At 37.9% G+C, this 16,514-nt stretch overlaps 1 protein-coding gene across 1 annotated transcript in view; it reads left to right on the forward strand.

Moving 5' to 3' along the window:
- CDIN1 (CDAN1 interacting nuclease 1) overlaps positions 1–16,514 on the forward strand; it is a 198,682-nt gene that overhangs the window by 26,351 nt on the left and 155,817 nt on the right. Inside the window, exons 2-4 of the mRNA XM_065403293.1 lie at positions 8,591–8,636; positions 9,510–9,574; positions 13,355–13,415. Of these exons, the coding sequence (XP_065259365.1) occupies positions 8,591–8,636; positions 9,510–9,574; positions 13,355–13,415 (172 nt within the window). The remainder of the gene's footprint in view (positions 1–8,590; positions 8,637–9,509; positions 9,575–13,354; positions 13,416–16,514) is intronic.

Here is a 16,514-nt window from a genome sequence, read left to right on the forward strand (position 1 = left end):
CCATTGCCACCATGATGTCCTCGGCGCGGGGTCCCGTGCTTTGTGACAGGTCTGTGCCACTCTCAGACTTCAGGTCCTCACCGCGCTGCCGTAGCCTCCTCGCCCGATTTCTCAGCATCTGCCTCTGGGAAAGGTGGACGATAAGGTGCGAGGTGTTGACAACGGCCATAGCTGCAGCGATGGTCGCAGCGGGCTCCGTGCTCGAGATGCTGTGGCGTCTGCGCTGTCACTGACCAGAAAAGTGCGCGAACTGATTTCCCGCCGGCGCTTTCAGGGAGGGAGGGCGGGAGTGACTGTTGGATGACGACAGTTACCCAAAATCACCCTCGACACATTTTTTTCCCCAGAAGGCATTGGGGGCTCGACCCAGAATTCCAATGGGCAGCGGGGACTGCGGGAACTGTGGGATAGCTTCCCACAGTGCACCGCTTCCAATGTCGACGCTTGCCCCGTTAGTGTGGACTCACAAAGTCGAATTACTGTCCTTAGTGTGGACACACACGTTCGACTTTGTAATATCGATTCCACATATTCGATTTAAGTAAAATCGAACTACTCTCGCAGTGTAGACATACCCTTAGACAAGAACTAGTTTTTACGGTGTTTGTTTTTGTCAGGGGGGTCACAAATGTATTAAACCTTTAGTGTATTTCCTAGAAGAAGCAGCAAAAAGAGGGGTAATGCCCTGCCACACACTGCCGTTGGTGGCTTCCCTACACTTTTCTTAGCTCACAAATGTAGAGCATCATAGCATTTGCTGGGCCTGCCTTATTCTTAAGCCTGATCACAGCTAAGGGTTTAGGAATAAGGCAGGCCCATAGATAATTTTGTGGTAAGAACCAGCAGATTACAAAAAGAGGTAATTGATGAAAAAATTGTCCGCTTTGTTTATGCAACAAACTCTCTTTTCTGTATGATTGAGAACCCACACTTCATTAACATGGTTCAGTCAGTAAGACCAGGATACAGTCCACCCAACAGAGCAGATGTTGCAGGCAAATTGCTGGATAACGTGTATGAAAGAGAAATTGAGCAGTGTGCAAAAGGTCTAGATGGTAAAATTGTTAACCTGAGTCTTGATGGGTGGAGCAATGTCCACAATAATCCTATTGTATGTGCTTGTGTGACAACAGAAAAAGGAAATGTCTTCCTTACAGAAACAATTGATACATCAGGAAATGCACCCACAGCAGAATACTTACAAGAAGTAGCAGTAGAAGCTATAACAAACTGTGAAAAAAAAAAAATCAAATGTCTAGTACACAGCTTGGTCACAGACTATGCTGCAAATGTATCCAAGATGAGAAGAAATTATTTAGAAGAGAGTCTCAAGCTAATAACATATGGTTGCAGTGCTCATTTGATGCACCTCCTAGCCAAAGACTTCAGTGTTCCAGAAATAAAGGCTAATGTTGTTGAAATTGCAAAATACTTCCGTAACAACCGTTTTGCAGCAGCTGCTCTAAAAAAAAGTGGGAGGAACCAAGCTAACTCTCCCACAAGACGTGCGATGGAACTCAGTAGTGGACTGCACTATATCAAGAACTGGCCTAATCTGATGACAGTCTGTGAACAAAATCATGAAAAAATAGATGGCACTGTCACAGCCAAAGTTCTCAACATTGGACTCAAACCTTAACTGCTGAAGAAGAGTTGGCTATGACATGGCATTATGGATGGATGATTGCTGGATGTCCAACTATAATAAACTTCAGAGCTAAGGGTGAACCATTCAAGAAATATATGTTTGCTGATGATGTGTTAAAGAAAGTCACACCAGTAAACTGGTGGAAGTCACTTAAGCACTTGGATTCAGAGACTGTTGAATTGATAATCTCACTTTTAACAGCAGTGGCTTCTTCTGCCGGTGTAGAAAGAATATTTTCTTCCTTTGGACTAATTCATTCCAAATTGAGAAATCATTTGGGACCTAAATTGAGAAATCATTTGGGACCCAAAAAAGTAAGAGAGCTTGTTTTTCTCTTCCAGATTATGAACAAACAGGAAAATGAAGGTAAAGATGACTGAGTTAGCTGCAGAAGCCAATATTTTAAGTTTCTCATGTTGACCTGGCTGACATAGTCGATGTAATTTTTTTTTAAATATTTCATTTAACTATTTTAGTTCAACACAATTTTAACAAAAACAAACCTGATTTTAAAAAACTTGAATGTTTAACAAAATTCATATGCTTGTTTTGTTAAAATATTATATGTTTTCGGTTGAAGAAAAAAATCCAGAATATATAATGTTGTTGTTTTGGTTAAATAAAACAATTTAAATGTCTGTCTGGTGATGTTCTCCTCCTAATACAGCATGGCAAGAAAATCCTCCAAATATTAATGATTAACCTGTTGAATTGGAGATAGTTCACTACCCAATGACTTCATAAATATCTGCTTCAATTATCTTTGGTAAATGAAATAACCAATCAATCATACATTTTCTGCTATAGCTGTAAAACTAATCTGAAAAGTTTTCAAAATAAATCACTTTAAAAATGTACAGTGTGTACCTTCTAAGAATGAAACCTACATCTATCTCTGAGTTGTGAAGAATACGTATTAAGGTTATAACAGCCAACAAGAAAGCATTTTTATGTAGAAATCCATGATTAAATCGAGTCTTCCTGACTAGGGATTTAAATCAGATCCACCCTGATCGTTTGAACAAAAATACCTTCAGGATGATACTGGTAGTATCTAGCACTTATCTAGTAGCACTTCATCCAATGATCTCAAAGCACTTCACTAAGTGGCTAAGTATTAGAGCTGAGTGACCAGCAAAACATATATGTATATTTGAGTGGTCATGTTTTACTGATATGAATACTTGCAAACAGCGAATTTTAATCTCAAATGTTAATGTTTGATGAAAATGAATTTCTGATTGTTCAGTTACAAAATTCAAAATTGCCAGCTGGTTGATTAGTTAAATCAGCTAGTCTGGGAACAGGTACAGCATGAATATATATCCTATACAGGGTCTATTTTGAAGCTAAATTGAATATTTGCCACAGTGTTCACAAACTATTTTATACAGACGCCCCCTGGGTTATGCAAACCCGACTTACACAAATCCGCACTTATGGAAAAAGTTGTGTAAGCTATAAATAGGAGGGTTTTTTGTTTTTGTTTGTTTTTGTGTAATTGTCAGGTATACGTTTCCGACTTACGCAAAATTCGAGTTACACAAGGCGTTCCGGAACGGAACGCTTGCGTAAGTCGAGGAGCGTCTGTATTGGAAAAAATAATAAAGAAATTACTATATACCAAATGAGACTTGCTATCTGCTTATGAACATTTTATGCTAGACTGTGACTTACAATGCATGTCCATGCAGGATAGTTTGAAAGAGAGAGAGAGAAATCCTACTTGAACTCCTATAATGGAGACCCACTATATGTGTGTGGTATGAAATTTGAATCTGTTGCTTTGGGTCTTCAAAAACAATAGCTTCTTGTTTTTGTAAATGTGGTCTTGTTTGTTAAATGCTCAAATATCTCCTAAATGAATGTTTATCGTGTACTTTTGTGTTCTTAATTAGGTGGAACATTCTTTCTTATAACATGAAAGTAACTTCTCTTGTAGATGGAAATAAATGTCTTCTGTTAAAACAAAATAAAAAACACCACTTGAATGTTTTATTTTAGTCTGTTACGCGTAGCACAAATCTTTTTCCTCCCCCTCCCCTCTTCCTAAAGCTTTATCATTGTTGTCCTATGATGCACTTTGCTTTTTGCTGGTTTCTTATCCATATGTTTGATTAATAGTTATTGGTAGAGACCAACCAAATTTACGGTCCATTTTGGTCAATTTCACGGTCATAAGATTTTAAAAATTGTAAATTTCATTATTTCATATATTTTAAATCTGAAATTTCATGGTGTTGTAACTATAGGAACCCTGACCCAAAATGGGGTTTGTTTGTTTGTTTTTGCAAGATTAGTGAAGGGAGGTTGCAGTATTGCCTTCCTTCTGCACTGCTGCTGTTGGCGCCACTGCCATGAGAGCTGGGCAGCTGGAGTTGCTGTCCAGGAGCCCAGCTCTTAAGGGAGTGTTGCCACCAGCAGCAGTGTGATGGCATGGTTTGGTATTGCCACCCTTACTTCTGTATTGCTGCTTGTGGGGTTCTGCCTTCAGTATTGGGTGCCTGGCCAGCAGCCACTGCTCTCTGGCCACCCAACTCTGAAAGCAGTGCAGAAGTAAGGGTGGCAATACCGTGACCCCCTCCCCTTACAATGACCGTGTGACCCCCCCCCCCGCAGCCCCCTTTGGGTTGGGACCCCCAGTTTGAGAAATGTTGGTTTCTCCAATTAAATCTGTATAGTATAGGGTAAAATTACACAAAAGACCAGATTTCAGAGGGGGGAGACCAGATTTCACGGTCCATGGTATGTTTTTCATGGCCGTGAATTTGGTAGGTCCCTAGTTCTTGGTTTGGAGTTTATTCATGCTGAATTGGTGTTTTCTGTTATGTACTATGGTTAAATTCATAAAACGTGAAGCTGAATTTTTGGCTTCACCGACTTAAGTAAAACACATATAGGGGAGAGGTGTGTAGGATGGATAGAGGCAGAATCAGTTTTAAAATCAGAGTCTCTAAAGGGTAAGCTTGATTTATTCCCTGAGTGTTTACAGTTGCTGAAATCTTAGAAAATTAACTAACAAAGTGTAAATTATATATTCACTAAAATGCTATGTGTGGTATACATTTAAAAATAAATATTACAAAGTGTAATCAATTTACCAGAAATTATCTGCAACTATTGGTAGCATAGGTTCAAAGGGGTTTCTTTTTCATTTTGAAACCCGGCTGAATATAGTATTTAGCAAAAGACTAAGGCTATGGCTACACTAGAGAGCTTCTCCAGTGTAGCCATTTGAAGCCGATGGGAGAGCTCTCCTGTTGGCTTAATTACTCCAGTCTCTGCGAGTGGCAGTAACTATGCTGGTGGGAGAAGCTCTCCCACGGACATAGCGCTGCCCACACTGGTGCTTAAATCGGCATAAATTATGTTGCTTATAGGATTTTCTAATTCTCACCCCTGAGTGACATAATTTATGTTGATTTAGGCTATGCTACACTATAGCTTAAGCTGGGCCACAGACCAATCTTTGGTTCGGCCAGCATCCTCTATATAGAGCTGTCTGGAATATCGGAACTGATGCTAATGAAATCCTCTGGTCTACCAGATTCTGCATGGACATAAACTAATTCTGTACTGTGACAATCTATGAAATATAATTTTATTTGCATCAACATATTATCTGTTGTCCCATAGATACTCAAAAAATACACACTGCATTCAAAATTTCCAGAATGGTGTCTGTGGATGGCAGAAACAACCAGAAGACTTAAAAACAAAAGCTGCTTCTTCCAGGAAATGCCCGCTGTTTTTCTCGTAACACATTTTATATTTAACTCTTGTACAAGATTTAAAGTTGGCTCTGGCATTGATTATTTATAGTTTAGTCCAGTAGACTCAGAGCCCAGCCCTGTATGCAAACAAACCTTCGTTCCCATAATATTTTTCACATGAGAGGTCTTTGTGGTTGTATGTGAGTTGGAGCCTAAAGATGACATTTCAGTTTTGAAAATAGAAGCCATTTATGTTTCTTAGATAAGATTTAGGCATCTCCAAGTGTTGAAAGAAGAGTCTTTTGAATCCATTCTGCTGTTGTCCATAGGAATCCAATTTTGTAATGACAAGAATAAAAATTAAACTAATCAGGCATGGAGATAAAAGTATGGCATAAATGTCAATATGTGTTTATACATACTGAGTAGAAAGTTCATTATGGATGATCTTCAAGGTAAAAAGGTTAATTCAAGTGCAAGGTTGACAGCCTTGAACAGAGTCCAAGCAATCCATAAGTTGTAGATCCTCTCCCTCTTCTCCCCCCCACCCCTGAAAGCATTCTTAAATAGCTTCAGCTAGATAGTACAGACACCCCCCCAACCCATCCCAGGTTACGCAAACCCGACTTGCGCAAATCCGCACTTACGGAAAAAGTTCTGTAAGCTAGAAATAGGAGGGTTATTTTTTTTATTTTTTTTGCGTAATGGTTGGGTCTACGTTTCCGACTTACGCAAAATTCCAGTTATGCAAGACTAAGAGGGAACAAACAGGAAAGTACAGTAATTGGGGTAACATGGATAGGAGGAAGGGAACTGGTAGAAGAAAGTTGGGGATTAGGAGAGGAAGCAGGTCAATTAAAGTCACTAAGAAATGTAGAATATAATCAGAACTAATCAAAGAGAAATCTTATATTGAGCATACAATCAAGAAAAGGAGAAACAATTCTCATTTAAATTGTGTGACAGACACTTATTTATTTTTCTTTAAAAAAAAAATGGATCATGAAGTTCAGCTCTTGTAATAAGATGTTGGGGGTTAATAAAATCATGATTTTATTTTAATAAAATGTTGAAGGTGATTTAAGGTTTCTGCCTACAATCTTTTGAAATAATTTGCGGCCATAGGAGACTTCCTGTTCCATCTGTTATATTAGTCTTTACTGGTTTTAATTTATGTACATATCCTCCATACTGTAGAATGACTTGTCACTTTAGCCTTTTTGTTTAAAGAAAAATAGGATTTATCAGCTTAAAATTTTAAAAATAAATCTTTACTCCTTGTCTTCCCTCCCAATCTTCCCTTTTCTCTGTCATGGTAGACAACACAACTATCCTCCCTTTCACTCACCGCCTCCCCTGGCCCATAATTTGGGTGTCATGTTGGACTCTACACACTCTAGCTCCTCACATCCAGATGGTGCCCAAATCTTGCTGCTGCTTCCTTCATAAGATCCTTGAGATCCCTGCTTCACCACCTCTGTATGTCCACACCATCAAAAGACTTGTGCAGGCCATCACCGTCTCCCATATTGACTACTGCAAACTCCTCATCTTTCTGATACCCCTCTCATCTCCTTCATATCCATTCAAATCATTGCTGCTAAAGTCATCATTCTTGCCTGTTGTTCTAACCATATCCACAAACCAATCGCCTAGCAACATGACACTCTGATCCTGTTTGGATCTTATAGGCTCTACCTTAATATAAAGAGTAATACGTTAAATATGAAATTTTCATTTGCATTTATTTGCATCATTTGACTGTCTTATAACTTTGTTAAATTTTTCTATAATTCTATTCAGTAGTATTCTGTAAAACTGTATATTAGAGAGACTAATACCCATCTACAATTCTAATATTAAAATATAATGATATGACTGGGGCAGGTAAAGAAACAATGATCTTGTAGTAAAAGCCCTGTGATTTGGGAGATCTGGACTTTATCTTGGTTCTACCTCACACTTGGTGTGAATTTTAGACACATTATTTAATCTCTCTGTGTCTCAGTTCTCCATCTATAAAATGGTGATAATACTTCCTTATCTTTAGCTGTTCGTGAGACACTTAAATACTACCATAGTGGGGTTAATAAGTATCTAGATAGAACATTTAAGTTTGTACCATGTTAGGGTCAGCAATGTAAAACACAGTAGCAAGACATAGACATAATGCTATTGTTAAATTCTTGTGTAGTGAACTGTATGAGTTAGCTGATAGAGGAATATGATTTCAGTCTTTTGTTCCTGAATATCAGAACAATCTAAGATGTCTTAGTAGATGCATTCATGAAAGGAAAACTGTTAATTATTCATATTGCTTTGCTGTACTATAAAATTCGATTTATTGAAACTGTAATTTGTTCAACTTGCATCTGGTAGGAAAATATATCAGAAGTAATTAATTGTATTCAAGATGTGATGAGCTGGATATATCCGCAGAGGACAATTGAAGACTGTAGCAGTGTGGTATTGATTTGCCTTTTAGAGGAAAAAATCTTGTCCCATTTCTAAATGTTAACAATTCTGAGGGAAAAATTCCCACTTGGGAAGAATGTTTTCCAGGTTGCTTCATTGCCAGGTGTTTGACATTGAGTGGCGCCTTAGATGAATGAAGCTTATGGCAGCCTTTGGAAATGACCGACTCCAGGGAATCTCAGCTTCCTGCTGTGAAAGTTTCTATTTTCAAAGCACATCAGTTTCAGTGGGAATGTTCCAGTAGTCCCATATGCTACTTCAGACAGAGAGCTAAGTTTCTACCCTGAATATGAGACAGCTACTGAAGAGGTTCCCTTGCTGCTAACAAAATGAATTTCAATATGTTGCCAATGAACAAGCGGCATGTTCCCAACTGCTAATGGAATTTAACTCCATTAATTATTAATGGACATTTGATTTGTTTTCGTTCTTCCCCTCCCTTTTAACTCCACTACATGCTACTGATATGACTTTGTGGGTTCTGAAGCTGAAAAAGAATCACCCAAACAATGTTAGTTTGCTTTGAAACTCTTGCTATATTTTTCTCCCCTCCCTCATACACTCTCTCTCTCTCTTCTTGACCTAGCAGCAGGAAGCCTTTGTCTGAGGTGTTCATCTGGAACAACTTTTCCACACTTGTTTTCATGTTCTGTTAGATTACAGGGCAGCAGGCCTACCTTTGAAGCTCCCTTCTCTTTTGTTTCTTTGCAGTGCACTCCAGTAATTAACTTTGTCCTTCTTTTATTTGTTCCAGTCAATCGCAGTCCACTCTGCTGAGCATCTTCTCCCAGGAGTACCAGGTTAGAAGTTTTCTCCTTTGTGAGGGTTGACAGGTGCCTAATTGAATGATGAATGTCCCTTTATTTCTTTGTAATTGAACTGCCAGCTTTCTGATTGGTTTGGAGGATGTTCCCTTTTCCACATCAAGCACCGCCTGAGTCTCAGTGGATGGCTGCCAAGCCTACCCATCCATCTGTCTAATAACATCTAGCCTTTGCTTATTTGGTGGACCTGTAATAAATTATGCTAAACCATTATTATTCTGACAATAATAATTTCCCTGTGTTGCGTGGTTCCATGTGCTAAATGTTTGCTGACTTGCACTGTCAGTGCTGCTTTCCATTGCTGACAGAGATGATGATAAATGACCATTGCCGGAGTGGCAGAAGGCAAGAGAGGCAGAAAATGGAGTCATTTATCATGAGATGACAGGTGTCAGTCAAGTGGCAAGTCTCTGTGGAATTACTTTTTGTGGTTTTTCAAATAAGTTGTTTTTAAGCAATGCTCTTCCTGGTTAAAAATGGCAATTGAATTGTAAAACTAGAGTGCAGAGGACTTAGATGGAATTGAATTGAGGGAAAATTAATACAAAGGTTGAAAGAGAGAACAAGTTTTTCTTTGCCCTCTGCAGACCTCAGCAAACTTATTTAGATTCAATTACTATGACCTTACTGGCTTTTACATATATGGTACATTGCAGTACAGTCTGAAGACATTCTATTCAATAGATAGATGAAAAACCATTTCTATATAGAATTCTCAAAATATAATTCAGTTTCCCTTATAAGCTGAATACGGTGGCCAAAAAGCATGCACTCAGACATTCATGCTTTATATGTCTGATGTGATACATCATAAAAGTCTCTGGTTTTGTTTTTTTTCTTTCTTCTCAGAAACAAATCAAAAGAACACATGCAAAGCATCACACTGCTGAGGCTATTGAAACTTACTACCAAAGGTATGACCTACCTTCCCATCCCACTAGAAGGTATTGTAGTACCTACTAATTGTAATTATAATTGAGTAAATCAGGTTATTAGGCTAACTTCATATAAAAATAAATTAACAAATAGGATGGTGGAAGTACCCTAAGATAATTTCAGTGAAAGATCCTTGACTCAGAAGTCTTCTCTTCAGTTTTAGCAGCAGAATTTCTAGGCTTAAAGACAAGATGACAAGATTATATCTCTTGGAGCACATGTGTTAGTATTATGTATTGCCTTATTCTGAAAGCTATAAGATTTACGTGCCAAGGTTGATGATATAAATTATATTGGTGAGAGAAAACTACCCAAATTGAGGGGGCCTGCTCAGTTATAAATGTTTTTGTTGTTTAAGCTACAGACACTTTTTATTATGTAAAAAATTGCATATTAAATTAATGTATTTACCAATATAACGTAAACAGGAGTGAACTAAAACTTAAAACCACATGAATGTCAGAAACACCTTTTAAGGAGGAATGAAAACCTTTAATATGTCATTTTACAAAATAATTTTACAATTGTATGCATCTTGAGTTAATAAATAGTAATTGCTAACACCTTATAGTTTTGTCTGTCTTCTACTGACTTTTCTGTAGACATATCAGTGACATAATTGGGGCATACTGATAACTGGTAGAGATATACAATTAAAATATTACTATGTAGACTGACATATCTGAAGAGCTTTCATGGCAAGTGAGATTGTGATTATAGGTGTCTAGTATTTATGCTTTAATATTATCTTTATGAATGAGGAAAATAAACAAAACAGCTTTCATTTGTAAACAATTAGCTAGTCTCAATGTTTCTGCAAAGTCGCATATTTAGAACTAAGGACAACCTCGTAATATTAGGCATGAAGGAAGAAAATCTAACGCACCATATTTTGCTATTTTCTTTTGAAAAATAGTTGCACTGCCTTATCACATTACAATGGTCACATTTTGCCTGTCCCAGTATTGATTCTTGTTTAGGAAGGATATTTTTAAAAAATCTTTCAAATTCACACTATTACTACATAATATTGTTTCTAATTAATTTTCACTAGTACAGTTTCAGTAAATAACAATACATTAACTGTGACTGTTTCAACATGTTCTGAAAAGTGTTAGTTATTAGAACACTTGAACCACTTTGTGATCAATGTGTCTCCAGATCGCCCAGTGTAGTGTTTGTCTATTTTTATTATAAGTGTCTTAGAGCAGGAAACATGGAACTAAACCTTGCTTGCCTTATATGCAGCAGTAGTTGCATTGGTGCTAGTAAGATGGTTCGTGTGAGTAAAGTCTGCTTTCATAAGGCAAGCAGGATTTGGCCCCATATCTTTCTCATGTTTTGTACAGTCTCAAGTATGATGGTAGTGCATAATAAATTCACATGTCTGAAGCTTGATGGTAGTGGAAATGATGTAAAAAAATGTTTTCTATTTTGTCTTGTTAATTTTAACTCAGCTGCATAAAATACATTAATAAATCTACTAAAACAGCTTGGTGAGTAATCTACTAATTTAATAGATTCCATGTGGGTATTTTGGGCTAAGTAAGGAAAGATTTGTCTGACTGAGGTAGTTAAATAGAGTTTGAATACTTGGCAGAAAAATTTAAATGAGGGTGCATATATTACATTTTTTTTATTGTAACATTTGAAGAAACTTTTATCTCAGTATAGTGTTTTTTTAATGCTCCAGTTACTATAATACCGAAGTGCCATGTACAAAAATAGTAAGCATGATTTTCTAAAAGGACCTTAATTTCAATGTTGTTGTAGTTTGTGCTGGCTTTCTTCTATGAGATGTTCATTGCTTTCTTGGAGACAAAGCAAGAACAATTATTCTGCATCCTTGTGCGGGGAAGGCTTGTCTGAACTTCAGCTTTTTCTTTTTATAAATAATACATTATGTAAGTTACAGGGGCAAATTGCTTCTGCCTGCAATAGGGTGAATATCTGCCCGCCAACTAGGAGGGAACTGGGAGGAGCAACAGGATTGACACCTGCCAACGATGTGGTTGAGGGTTAAGATAAGTAGGCTTGGTGTTGGAAGACAAATTTGCCATGGTTTATGCTTGTAGCATGGCAGACTGGTCTGTAATAATCATTGGTTCCCATTGATGGAATGGTACTAGTCCTGGTTGCTTGGAATAGTGGTGCTGCTGGGAACAGGTAATAGTACTGCTGAGTGTAGGTGTTGATTTGTGCTCAACTCTGTGCACCCTGAAGTAATCTTGGAGGTGGACAAAATTGGAAGCTGTTTACCAGAAAGACCAGGATGCTTTTCAGCATCATGAAGCAGTCCACCTCAGCACAGTGTGTGTCTTCAAGACACGAAGTCACTAAGTTCATAATAAAGTACACATCAGGGCTAGAGATGCTTTTGGCCTGTAATAGTTTAAAGAAAGTAGCTACTGCTGACAGTGGAATAACCAGGTAGTATGAAGTTATAGGATGTCAGTGTTGAGTGAATGCTACTGATCTGAAAATTTGAGAACTCTTGTTTGTTTCACCAAAACAAATGATATGTGTTCATCTGTATACTGGGGAATTTTTAAGTGGTTATTCATGCAGCTGAAAATGTTTTTCCAGAAGATGATCTTTTATCATGCCTGTCATGAATGAACCTCAAAATGCTTTACAGATGTTAAAACTCACAATACCCCTGTGAGGAGTTGTAGGTAAATGCTGTTGTACCCATTTCACAGATGGTTGAACTGAGGCGTAAATACATTTTGACCCATTCATAGCAAGCTGTTATTGGAGTCAGCAACAAACCTCAGACTTCCTGATTTTGTCATTGTCCAACCACTAGAAACCACTTTTCTGCTTTTCCTGGACACAGATTTTTTTTATTTTATTTGATTGATTGATTTACCAGTATGGGAGGTTCTGGCAGTTTATCCAACTAGTCTTAGATTTTGTGCAGAGAGACAGTTGTCACAAAACTGATCTTCTGAAGAGGTTGCATACTACATTACTTTTTATGACTCTTCTCCCACTCCCATCCTTTAAAGTGTAGCCACTAAGCGCCATTTGGCCCCCTCAGAACTGCCAGTGACACAATTCCTTCCCACCAAATCCTGAAGGAGTCCTCTAGGCACTACTGCAATATAAACATCAAACAATAATGATAGTAAGGAGGCAAAAAGGCGGTTTAGTCAGTGTGAGGGGGTGGTCAGAAACTTCACCACCCATATGTACAGTCCTGACCATAAAATGTCTTTTTCTTTTCCTTTTGTAGCATTCATTTGATATTGTTAAGTCTAAATACAGAAAGCTTGCACCACAGCTTTGAGACTGCTGCCTAACTGGTAAAATCAGTAGTTGCATTTGCATATTTGTACCCACATGCACAGTAGCTACATGATGCATGCATATGCATTTGAAGATCGTGTTGAGCCCCAAATCTTCATTGTGGATAGTAGAGATTTCTTGTGTTATGCATCTTTTAATAATACAGATGTAATTTGTTTATATGGCATTCAGCCAAAAATACAATTTTGAAAGACGATTTTCTTGGCTTACTCATTGTATTTTTAATAAGTACTTAACTGAGGTTGATATATCTTACACATCTGCAGGAGGGAACCATGAGAAGTTAATGATAGGGAATCTTTTGGAAATAAGTATTTTAAACTAGTGTTTTCTAGCCAGGCTGTGTGTGGCATTTGCCCAAGAGAAAGTGTCCCCTGTGTATTTCTAACATGTTGAAGATGGCCTTTTCTTGCCACTGCAGATTTACCTGGCTTTGTCTTGTCTAGGTACCTGAGTGGGGTGATGAAAAATGCAGCTGCCCCTGTACTACTGGAGCTAGCCAATGAGGTAATCATTTTTTAAAATCTTCCTGTGTAAAACCTAAGGGGCATATCTATAGTGACTTTACTTAGAAATGTAATTAACCTAAAAAAAATGGTTTCAAGGCACATTAGACATATGAAATTGTTCCCAAGTCTGTTAGTACTTCCAATAATTGGACAGAGCCCCATTTATTAATAAATCAGTTAATGTAATTAGTCTCTAACTTCAAGGCAAATGTGTAAGAGGCTTCTGGAATTTTTATTTTGTTGAAAATTTTAGAGAAACTGAGTAAAACAAGTGCTGTTTAACATGCTGGTTTATTTTTAAAATACCCATGTTGATTAAAGACATGTAGACTAATATTGTGATTAGAGTTTCTTGTTTAAACTCTCTCCTTCTTTCCCCTGCCCCCTCCAAATCCATGATTTTATAGTTAAGGGTTAAAAGCAATTCATTTCCTTGACGCTTCTATTTCCATTTATACAAATTAGTGGAATGGCTAAGGAAGACCGATTAATATAAAGCAATTAAGCAAATTAAACACTCAATATGTCAATATCTTAGAAAACTTTGTATACCAGAAGTTTGGTACACTTGCCACTTTAACGAGACAGTAACTAATTTACACCTCTACCCCAATATAACTGTCCTCGGGAGCCAAAAAAGCTTACTGCGTTATAGGTAATAAACTTGCTTTGATTCGCCGGAGTGCGCAGCCCCGCCCCCCCGGAGCACTGCTTTACCGCGTTATATCCAAATTCATGTTATGTCGGGTCGTGTTATATTGGGGTAGAGGTGTATTGATATTGTTTGGTAACTATGGTATGAATCTGTTTGGGACATGATGAGTTGTTTGCATTAAAAAAGTGTGTTCCAATAGTTACTTTGAATGAAGATGTAAAAAGTTCATAATAGTGGTAATGAGTCTACTAGAAAAAATGAAATATCAAGCCCTTAAACCAGCAGTTTGCAAACTTTTTGAACTGAGTTGTGTCTCTTCTCTTCTCCGCCCCCCCGCCCTCTTGAGTTACAATTTTTGGTTGTGCCCCTCAACCCAGACAAAAATAGGCACATGCAAAAGTATGCATGATAGGTTTATGAGTAGGCTAATGGAGACCTTAGCACAGCTTTAATTAAATTACCTACACCTGTAAGTTTCAAATACACAGATACTTACCAATGGCACAGCCACGGCTTCCTCAGCAGTGTGCTGCTTCTACCTTGCAATCAGGCTTCACCACTAGGGCAGGGCCAATACCTGGCCCTCTCCCTTCAGATTTTCAGAGTGGGGGAAGGTATGTGTGACTATTTCTGGGGGCGGAGCCAGTGCTGGGTGCAGAGGTTGCCAAGAGTGAAAGGGATAGCTCAGTGGTTTGAGCATTGGCCTGCTAAACCCAGGGTTGTGAGTTCAATCTTTGAGGGGGCCACTTAGGGATCTGGAGCAAAATCAGTACTTGGTCCTGCTAGTGAAGGCAGGGGGCTGGAGTCAATGACCTTTCAGGGTCCCTTCCAGTTCTATGAGATAGGTATATCTCCATATATTTATTATTAGATGTTGACAGTGACGCACAGGCTGATTGGCCTGCTGAGGTGAATCAGGGGGTGAAGGTGGCACTCCCTCCCTACCTCCTGTGGGGGCTGGCCGAGCCCTAGGGTGACCAGATGTCCTGATTTTATAGGGACACTCTCAATTTTGGGGGCTTTTTCTTATATAGGCACCTATTAATCCCCATCCCCTGTCCCGATTTTTCATACTTGCTATCTGGTCACCCTACCAAGCTCTGCTGAGTGGGGCATCGCCACTCGCCCACCCCCCACCCCCTGCAAATGTTTTTCCACGCCCCACAGTTTGAGGCACCTCTGTCTTAAACTCTGAAATATTTATTTACAATAATAATAGCAATACAATATCTGATTTGACTTGGAACTGCTTGTGGAACCCTCAAAGGGATAGAATGAAATGTATGCTGTTTTTGTGTTGCACTTTAATAGAAAACATAGGAGTAAGGCAGAAAATGAGTGTTTGCATTAAAAATGATGTGACACTGTGAACATTAAGTGTTGCAATAGCAGCAAGTTCTACATGTTATATTAGCAAGAAAGGATGGCTTCTCTTTCAGTTTCAGTCTCTTGTACATTGCTGCAGTCAGCAAATGAGCCATTACCTATCAGTTACTAGAAGGTTTTAATGGTCTATGAAGTGTCTACACACCCTGATGATACAGTTAACATATAATAGGGGATTTACCTTATATTATTGGCAAAGCATGCCTTTTTGCTATTTATGAAAGCCGAAGGCTTTAAATGTATTCTGTCCTATTTGAATAAAGAAATAATTGGTTTAGTAAGAATTCTTGGTAAATTAACTGGGTTTGCTATATTGCATGAGAACTATCACAAAAGAGCATCTCATCAGAGCAAAGTAATACAGTATTAGTATTCTTAATTTTTATATATTTTGTTTGCATTTCTTCTTCTACCCATGATATTCCCATTCACTTACATATGATGGATATAATTTCTGATTCTAGAAACCTACCTTTAGCCATACTGTACTAATGCACCTTTGCAATTCAGATCATTTTTTTCTTTAGATCAGAAATAAATAAAAAAATTAGAGAGAAAGGAAAGTTATGTAAAGAACTTATTTGTTGTTGGCTGTACAGTAAGGTACATAAGAAAGGCAGTGTTTTCTGTTGCGTGTTTTTTGTTTTTGTTTTGTTTTGTTTTTTGGGTTTCTTTGGGTGTGTGTGTGTGTGTGTGTGCGCGCGTGTGCGTGCTGCCTAATGCATTAGGGAACTGTGGCAATAACTAGCACCATATTACTGCTTCCAAACAATCAAGCTGCCATTTTTATGTGATAGTTAATATTTAAATGACATACTCCTGCATCTGCTGACAATTGATGTAATGGTAATACTTTGAGTCAATATATATTTAATCAGTGGAAACTGTAAAAATTGATGAGAAATATATTACATAGGTACATTACAGTATATAGCAGCTCTGGTGAATAAGAACAGTTCCATATTTTTTTGAGGATATGTGAGGCTCTTTTTAAATTTTTATAAATTATGTGCAGACATCTTTACATTGTACATGTACTGGAACAATACTAAAATT

The sequence above is a fragment of the Emys orbicularis genome, chromosome 4, assembly GCF_028017835.1.
Source record: "Emys orbicularis isolate rEmyOrb1 chromosome 4, rEmyOrb1.hap1, whole genome shotgun sequence".
NCBI lineage: Eukaryota > Metazoa > Chordata > Testudines > Emydidae > Emys > Emys orbicularis.